The following is a 9,903-nucleotide window of genomic DNA, read 5'->3' on the forward strand; positions in this document are numbered from 1 at the left end:
TTATAGTAGTTATATTCTTGTACATAGGGGCAGTATTATAGTAGTTATATTCTTGTACATAGAGGCAGTATTATAGTAGTTATATTCTTAGGGGGGCATAGTCTATGAACAGAGCTTCTTAATGTCAGAATGTGCGAAAGGCAATTATAAAAATTATGGAAATGTGTGCGTCATATGAAATACAACAGATGGAGAGAACTGAGTAACTGACTTCTAGTGGGTTTTTGGATGGATCTTGATGACAAACCTGCCTACATAAACCCACCAAGCACAGAACCTAGGGAACAAAACACAGGCCTTATGAGCTCATGGTCGAGAGAGGAGCCAGAATCTGCACAGCAAGTATACATATTAATAAAAAAACACATCTTCATTGCACATATCATGCAGCAATATGACCTGCGAGCCTATGATACTGTGCAGAAAGACTGACTGAGCTCTGCTACATCTGTCACATGCATGGGCGTACAGAGACAGAAGAGGCCCCTGTACAATATATGGGCCCTTTGTAATCTAATAGCTCCTCATATCGCACAATTCCTCCCTCTGTGGATCTGGTAGTGGCGCCTTATCTCTTGGGTCTTTGCGCAGCTGCACAGGTTGCACCAATGACATGCCCACCCCTGAGTAAATCGAACTCCATGCTAGTCAGAGATTTAGCAGCTTTGGTCTAGTAACTGGAAGTATTCCCTTTGACTTTGACCCAGGGTCATAAAATTGAACTGTTAAATATGGTCTGATCATCATATACTGCAAGTGAATATTACAGGTCAGTGACCAGATTATCACCTGAAATACTGTGTGCTGCTGGAGACCTTCGCTTCCAGCCCTTCACCCTCTCTTTAAAGGTCTCATCCCCCATTTGTCCCCTTTGCCCTCCTCGCATCATGACATTGCCTGGCGCCTGCAGTCCTCTTCTCAGTAATATGACTGGACAGGTCACTGGCTCCCACAAAGCCAACACACTTCTCCCGCTGCTCTTATTCCCAAGAGCTGATAAATGTATGATGCATTCCCCTCCTATGTCATAGCACTGTGAAAGACATCAATGGGTGACTAATGTCCACGTCGTTGGCTATAGCGAATGCATGAAAATATTTGCACTCAATCCCCAAGAACTTAAAAAGGTCTCAGATATTTCACGTAACGCACGTGGACGCAGTATTACAAGTGACACGTCGGGACCCCGTTACAGATTTTGCACTGGGGCCCCAGAAGCTTCACCCGGAGCAGGTACCACCATGAATGAAATAATAGCGAGACACTTCGATGCCTCCAGCAATGGAGGGGTTAATCTACTCTAATCTCCGACACACGTCAAGTCAGTCGCTGCGCGACGCAAATCTGAATAACTCCAAATCACAAGTGAAGCACAGAGTAGATGATCCAATTTTATGTAAGTACCTTCTCACTTAGCTCTCCTGATTACAGGGTTAGCACCTGCAAATGGAAAACAATACTATTTTGAGCATTAAAATTCATGAGACTTGGACACCTCGTGCCAATCTCACTTCTGAAATGAAATCACATTAAGACATCATTTCGCTGGGAGATGTTCCTGGGGTAATTGCAATTTTAAACATTATTACAGAGAGATTTATTTTATTTTTCCTTCCGACTTAATTAGAATTTGATTCAGATGTAGTCTGTCACTATAAAGTTGTACACAGGCATATACAGCCACACAAGTAAGGCTATACGGCCACACATGCAAGGGTGGGTAGACGGCCACACAACCAAGGGTGGGTAGACGGCCACACAACCAAGGGTGGGTACGCGGCCACACAACCAAGGGTGGGTACGCGGCCACACAACCAAGGGTGGGTACGCAGCCACACAAGCAAGGGTAGACGGCCAAATACAGCCACACAACTCATACAGTCTGTACATACAAACTGATCAGGGTATACAGAAGCAGTCAGAAGTTTGGACGCACCCTTTCATGCAAATTTTTTCTTTGTTCTTAATAAATCGTGCACATGTAGACTCAGACTGGAGGCAGCAAAACCACAAATAGAAAAATATGGCAACAAATAGTAAAGATATTTGTGCAAGACAAAACAAAATATGTTATATCTTAGATTCCTTATAGTATCCCCTCATTTACGCTGATGACAGCTTTCTCCCCAGCGGGGGCATCAGGTCATCACCTGGTTTCCATCAGTGTTGAAGGAGTTCCAAGAGGTGCCGAGTAGTGATGAGCCAGTGTACTCGTTGCTCGGGTTTTCCCTAGCACGCTCGGGTGGTCTCCGAGTATTTGTTAGTGTTCGCAGATTAAGTTTTAATCGCCGCAGCTGAATGATTTACAGCTACTAGACAGCTTCATTACATGTGGGGATTCCCTATCAACCAGGCAACCCCCACATGTACTCAGGCTGGGTATTAGATGTAAATCATTCAGCTGAGGCGATGAAAACGTAATCTCCGAACACTAATAAATACTCGATCACCGAAGCGTGCTCGGGAAAACCCGAGCAACGAGTACACTCACTCATCACTAGTGCTGAGCGAACATGCTTGGATAACGTCTTATCTGAGCATGCTCAGGTATTATTTGAGTATCTTGGGTGTGCTCGAATATTATGTTCGAGTCCCTGCGGCTGTAAGATGTGCGGCTGTTAGACACAACACATGAAGGAATGGCCTGTTTGTTAGAGAAAACCCACACGTGTTGAGACTATGTAAGGCCAGTCTCACACGTCCAGATAATTCCAGTACCGGAAAAATCGGTACCGGAGTTATCCGTGACCGTGTGCTCACGTGGCACATCAGTGTGGCACACGTGCGGCAGCCGTGTGCCGCCCGTGTGCCGACTGGGTACCACACGGACCGTGCACGAGACAGCGCTAAAGATAAGCGCTGTCCCCTGCATCTGGTGCTGAAGCCAGAATTCATTCCTTCCCCCCAGCAGCGTTCGCTGGAGAGAAGGAATGAAAAATCAGTGTTTTTTTAATTTGTGTGTGTTTAAAATAAAGATCCCGGTCACCGCCCGCCTCCCACCCCCTGTGCGAGCCGGGTGAGTATTAGATTTCCAGCGGGCGGGCGCACAGGGGGTGGGAGGTGGGCGGTAACTGGGATCTTTATTTTAAACACACAAAAAATAATAAAAACAATGATTTTTCATTCCTTCTCTCCAGCGAACGCTGCTGGGGGGAAGGAATGAATTCCGGCTTCAGCACCACACGCTGGGGGGACAGCGCTTACTGTAGCGCTGTCTCCTGCACGACACACGGACAGCATCCGTGTGCGGTACGTGTTTTACACGGGCCCATTGACTTTAATGGGTCCGTGTGATCCGTGCGCTCCCACGAACACTGACATGTCTCCGTGTTTTTCAAACGGACACACGGTCCGTGAAAACACGCTGACATGTGCAGAGACACATTGATTTTAATGTGTCTACATGAGTCAGTGTCTCCGGTACGTGAGAAAACTGTCACCACACGTACCGGAGCCACTGACGTGTGAAACCGGCCTAACAGCCACAAAACTTGCAGCCGCAGAGACTCGAACATAATATTCAAGCACACACGCGCACCAGATACTCTGATAAAACCCAAGCATGCTCTGATAAGACATTATCCGAGCACATTCACTCATCACTAGTGCTCAGGACTCATTGGCTGCTTTGAGTTCACTATCTCATACCAAACTATCTCCATTGGGTTGAGGTCAGGCGATTCTGGAGGCCGTGTCATCTGATGAAGCCTCCATCCTTCTCAAGCTTGGTGACATTGCCTTGAGGTGATCTTGGTCATTGTGCTGTTGTAACATTGTAACACTAATGATGGTCCCACTAAATGCCAACCAGAAGGGATATGGTCACTGCAGATCGCTGTGGTCAACATGAATTTGGGAGTAAATCACCAACAGTTTCACCAGCAAAGCCCTCCACACCATGACACCTCCAATCCATGCTTCACAGTGGGCACCACACACTCACTTTTTCTGCATCTAACAAAGGCAGTAGGTACCAAAAATCTCACATCTTGACTCGTCAGACCACAGGACAGATTTCCACTTATCTAATGTCCAGTCTTTGTCTTGTTTGGCTCCAATAAGTCTCTTCTGGTTTGCTGTCCTCAGTAGTGGCTTTTTTGCAGCAATATGACCATAATCTTCTACTTCTCGCAGTCTATTCTGGACAGAAAACGTTGAGATGTTTCTGTTACTTGATGTCTGTATCATTTATGAGGACTGTTATCTGAGATGCAGTCAGTGTGCAGGTTTTGAGGCTGGTAACTCCGATGAACTTATCCTCTGCAGCAGGAACAATTTTTCTCTTCCTTTCCTGGGACAGTCCTCATGACTGCACATGATGATTACTTAAAAGGTTCTAGAAATTTTCCAGATTGAAGACATTAAGGTCAGTCATTTCAAATTTACTTAGCTGAGTGATTCTTGCCATAGTCTGGCTTAGAACAGTTGTGTAAAAGAGCTGTGTACCAACACCACTTCTGCAAAACAGGAGTCACAAAAACAAACGACCTCCAAAAAAGAGGTGACCTATTCATTGATGACCTGACGAAGCTGCAGACACAATGCCAAGAGGCTGTAGAGCTGTTACCACAGCAGAAGGGGGGATATGTAGAGGATTCTAAGGTTGATCATATATTCTGGTTTGTTTCACACATGTTTCTTATATACATACCATACTAGGCAAATTCAATCATATACAGCCATATATAGGAACACCTCAGCGCAAAAAAATATACAGGTATTTCTATAGATACATTAAAAGATGAGAGTTGGGGGGGATTATTAGTTTTGCTACATTATTAGCACCAAATTCCACTGTAAGTATCTTCATGGTTATACATTGCCAATGCTGGGCTTTATAAAGCAAGAATATGTCCTTTTTTTCTTAAAGCCGTGCACAAGCATGACCGTGCGTGCCAGCGTTATACCATGGATACGGTGCACGGACTCCACATGAGCCTATACAGGGCTGAATCAAGAATCAGGAAACTCCCAATTACCAGAGCTATATATCTCTCTCTCTCTATAATATATATCAGTATGACGCTGATGCAGAACGATGCAATTATCGTCCACGTGTTTTTACAAAATCAGGATTGTATCTTAAAAAGGTTGGTAAGAATAAAACATAGACAATAAATGTGTCACCTCCCATCACGGCCAGGATCTGCGACCCCAGTCTGCATATAATCTCATTACAACCAGGGCTTTTAGTATGGGCCACACTGATGTCTAGGGTGAGGTCCAATACATTTACCTCTGAAATTTTTTGGCGTCCAAAAATTGGATTTGGATGCCAAAAAGAAAAATGGCAGCTCCTTGTTACAAGTCAAGCTTTCCTTCACTTGGAGCAAAGGTTCGATTTACTGACCCCCAATCTTGCATCCAAATATGGTGGCCACCAATGGGCACCAGTGTGCCAATCCCCAGCCATCTTTTTTATTCCCCCCCTTCCCCCAAAAAAATACACATTCTTCTCCAAACTAATTCTCATTCCTTCATGTATCTAAATCAGATCCCAAAATAAATCCCCTACGCTTCGTACCCCCTCTCCACTATGCTTTGCCTATAGATACCCTAGACAGAAAGCAGTTTCCCTCTTCAGTCCTCCAATTCCCCCAGACTTATTAAGAAGTCTACCCCTGTACTACAGCTTCCCCCAGACAGAAAATACATAAAATATTAATAGAAAATGATTCTCCTGTGGACTTTTTCTATTGCTAATCAAGAAAATGCTGGCGATAGGAATCCTTTGATGGGCGGTGAGCGGTCTTCTGGCTAATTCACCTGTGTAAAACACTTCAAAGAACACAATCCAGAGCCTAAGGCAAGGAGACTGGGATTTGGGCAAGACGTTCAGAGACTTTGTATTGGTTCATACAAGCCAAAGAGAAGTTAAAAAAAAGATATATTTATTATAAAAGAATTGAATAATAGACTATATAATAAAGAAACAAGTTCTGCCGCCTTCCAGTGCGGAGCAGACACCAAGCGATGGTGCAATGAGGACACCAACAGATAACCTATATTACTGCTGTGATTGAGAAATTCTGATTAAAGTGCGTATTAATGGAAACATGGTCATTTCTGTGCAATATTCCTCAGCAGATGATGACAAGGCTGTCAGTGCCCCCCTATGCAGACCTGCACCATTACCCAGTGATAGGGCTGTCATTCCCAAAAATATCATGTCTAAACCATTTAGCAGCAAAAGTGACGGTCACCCTGCGTACACCACAGTCCAACATTGGGAATGCAAGTGACTGGGGGCAACCAGGTATTACACAGGTGTCCCCATCCAGATATAACAGTGGTCTTGCCACACATAATAGTCTCCTTTCATGACATTTACAGGTTCATGCCCATTATTAATGAGCAACACAGGCAGCTAACATTTAAATGAGATGACAGTAAAGATTATGGATGTCCCTGCAGTGGCTGATTACATTGACATCCAATAAAAGCTGATGTCCTAAGATGGAGAAGGTGACATCTGTCATTGCCTTCTCTATGGACAGTGCAGATTTGCAATTAAGAGGTTTGGAATTGGAAACTTTGATCTGCAAGTAGGATTAGTGCAATGGTGAAACCTGGTGCAGGTGTGGAATCAGTGACCCTTTGGTTTTACTCCTGTCTGGGAGCACAGGTAGACTTAATTGTGCCCCTGCAACCAAGATGAGGAGATGGAGATTGCCAGTACTTGTCCAGTGGGCAGGAGATCAGAATTAGCACCTTGCAAAATGTAGAGCTCAGTCCTGTAAATGACATGCACAGGTGACTATTGTCTAGATTGAGTTCTAGAACAAGAGGTCTCTGCTAATCAAAGCAAAATCACCATGCAAGGAGTAAGCACTTCCAGCTGTGCCATGCAAGCCTCTTAGCCAGTGCTATACCAGGCAAACTAGCAAATACCCAATTACCCACCCTGCCAGCAAAGAACAAAGCTGCAGCTTAAACAGCAACTATAGAAGACAATGGTATATTATATGTCACCTGCCCAGCACAATAATACAGCTCCCAGCTGTGCCACATCTCAGTGCATGCAAGAAAGAAGCATTGGTCAAGTGCAAACTGTAAGACCCCCATACACACCCTGCAAGCTGGTACCCTACTGTAAAGGCAATAGGATGATATCACCCAGCTGCACAGTGCAGGGGGCAATGCCAGTCTTACCTGCTTTAGCTGTGAGCACACAAGCCAGCAATGCAAAGATCCCATCCATTTGTATTATGCGCAGAATTGTCCCCCAGTTTGGAAGCAGCAAATAATCCTCATCCAGGTTGTTGGAGACTGAAAGTTGTGCAGCTCCCTGGAAGGCTGGTATGAGACTGAAGGTTTGCAAGCTCCAGGAGAATGAGATCTGGGCACACACCACTAATCAATGAGGGGGGAGCTGAACAACAAGCACCAAGCCTATTCCACACTGCAGCACCCACCCTGAAAGAGGAGCATGCCCCTCATAGTATTAATCACCACATCCAGAAATGACACAGTATATGGCTGTGCCAGGGTGGAGGAAGGGGGCAAAGGATGATGGAAGTGATGCTTCACCCTGATGGGAGTTTTGGTTCAGCCCCACATCAGAAACTCCAGCATATAGACGTAGAGGTTGTGCAGAAAGGACTGAGATCTGTAATTATCACTCACCTGCTATATGCACATTACTCAGGGGCTCACTGACTCCACTGCTGGATCTAGGGGGGAGATCAGGTGTGGATTATTCTTTTACCAGCAGCAAAAGGTACAAAAGCAATTTACAGGATGTTATATTTTGCTACAAGTTTCTGCAAAGGTCAAAGCAATGGAAATGGCATAGTAGCATGCAATGAGGAAAATAACAATATTGTACTAGAAACTGTAAATACATTGTATCACACACCAAACTCCATAATTAGTAATGTATCCTGCACTGCACAGAACCTGCTGGAAGATACAACATGGCATCAGATAGCAGAGAACACAAAAACAATTGTGGATTGGTAAATGCTTCCCAAAAACAGGTGTATCTGGCATGTGCAATTGTATCCTGTTTTAGGATGATTTTCAAGGAAGAACAGTTAAGTGATTTTTTTTTTTTTTTTTTACTTCTCCAGATTTATAAATTCCCAGAGCAATTTTTTTGGTACAAAATATTGATTTCAAAGTAAACCAACCGAGTTGTGAAGGGAAGGTGTTTTGCATGTCAAGCAAAATGTGGCAGAGGTCTCTTACATTGCGGCAGAGGTCTCCTACAATGCGGCAGAGGTTTCCTACATTGCGGCAGAGGTTTCCTACATTGCGGCAGAGGTCTCCTACAATGCGGCAGAGGTTTCCTACATTGCGGCAGAGGTCTCCTACATTGCGGCAGAGGTTTCCTACATTGCGGCAGAGGTTTCCTACATTGCGGCAGAGGTTTCCTACAATGCGGCAGAGGTTTCCTACAATGCGGCAGAGGTCTCCTACATTGCGGCAGAGGTTTCCTACAATGCGGCAGAGGTTTCCTACAATGCGGCAGAGGACTCCTACATTGCGGCAGAGGTTTCCTACATTGCGGCAGAGGTTTCCAACATTGCGGCAGAGGTCTCCTACAATGCGGCAGAGGTTTCCTACAATGCGGCAGAGGTTTCCTACAATGCGGCAGAGGTCTCACATTGCGGCAGAGGTTTCTTACAATGCGGCAGAGGTTTCTTACAATGCGGCAGAGGTTTCTTACAATGCGGCAGAGGTCTCTTACATTGCGGCAGAGGTCTCTTACATTGCGGCAGAGGTCTCTTACATTGTGGCAGAGGTTTCTTACATTGCGGCAGAGGCTTCTTACAATGTGGCCGAGGCTTCTTACAATGTGGCCGAGGTCTCCTACGTTGTGGCAGAGGTCTCTTACAATGCGGCAGAGGTCTCTTACAATGCGGCAGAGGTCTCCTACAATGCGGCAGAGGTTTCCTACAATGCGGCAGAGGTCTCTTAGATTGCTGCAGAGGTCTCCTACAATGCGGCAGAGGTTTCCTACATTGCGGCAGAGGTTTCCTACATTGCGGCAGAGGTTTCCTACATTGTGGCAGAGGTCTCCTACAATGCGGCAGAGGTTTCCTACATTGCGGCAGAGGTCTCCTACAATGCGGCAGAGGTTTCCTACAATGCGGCAGAGGTCTCTTACATTGCGGCAGAGGTCTCTTACATTGCGGCAGAGGTCTCTTACATTGCGGCAGAGGTCTCTTACATTGCGGCAGAGGTCTCTTACATTGCGGCAGAGGTCTCTTACATTGCGGCAGAGGTCTCTTACATTGCGGCAGAGGCTTCTTACATTGCGGCAGAGGCTTCTTACATTGCGGCAGAGGCTTCTTACAATGCGGCAGAGGTCTCTTACATTGCGGTAGAGGTTTCTTACATTTCGGTAGAGGTTTCTTACATTGCGGTAGAGGTTTCCTACATTGCGGCAGAGGTCTCTTACAATGCGGCAGAAGTCTCCTACATTGTGGCAGAGGTCTCTTACAATGTGGCAGAGGTCTCCTACGTTGTGGCAGAGGTTGCTTACAATGCAGCAGAGGTCTCTTACAATGCGGCAGAGGTCTCCTACAATGCGGCAGAGGTTTCCTACAATGCGGCAGAGGTTTCCTACAATGCGGCAGAGGTCTCACATTGCGGCAGAGGTTTCTTACAATGCGGCAGAGGTTTCTTACAATGCGGCAGAGGTTTCTTACAATGCGGCAGAGGTCTCTTACATTGCGGCAGAGGTCTCTTACATTGCGGCAGAGGTCTCTTACATTGTGGCAGAGGTTTCTTACATTGCGGCAGAGGCTTCTTACAATGTGGCCGAGGCTTCTTACAATGTGGCCGAGGTCTCCTACGTTGTGGCAGAGGTCTCTTACAATGCGGCAGAGGTCTCTTACAATGCGGCAGAGGTCTCCTACAATGCGGCAGAGGTTTCCTACAATGCGGCAGAGGTCT

General features: G+C 45.7%; 1 protein-coding gene across 4 annotated transcripts in view; it reads right to left on the reverse strand.

Moving 5' to 3' along the window:
* NELL1 (neural EGFL like 1) overlaps positions 1–7,424 on the reverse strand; it is a 988,017-nt gene extending 980,593 nt beyond the window's left edge. For 3 of the 4 annotated variants that reach the window (XM_077287197.1, XM_077287195.1, XM_077287194.1), the window contains exon 1: positions 7,153–7,349. In XM_077287197.1, coding sequence (XP_077143312.1) covers positions 7,153–7,201 — 49 coding nt within the window. In that variant the 5' untranslated portion in view covers positions 7,202–7,349. Of the gene's footprint in view, positions 1–7,152 lie in introns of all 4 variants that reach the window. The other variant, XM_077287196.1, reaches the window with a different exon arrangement.
* Between the last annotated feature and the right edge of the window lie 2,479 nt (positions 7,425–9,903).

This window comes from Ranitomeya variabilis, chromosome 2, assembly GCF_051348905.1.
Source record: "Ranitomeya variabilis isolate aRanVar5 chromosome 2, aRanVar5.hap1, whole genome shotgun sequence".
NCBI lineage: Eukaryota > Metazoa > Chordata > Amphibia > Anura > Dendrobatidae > Ranitomeya > Ranitomeya variabilis.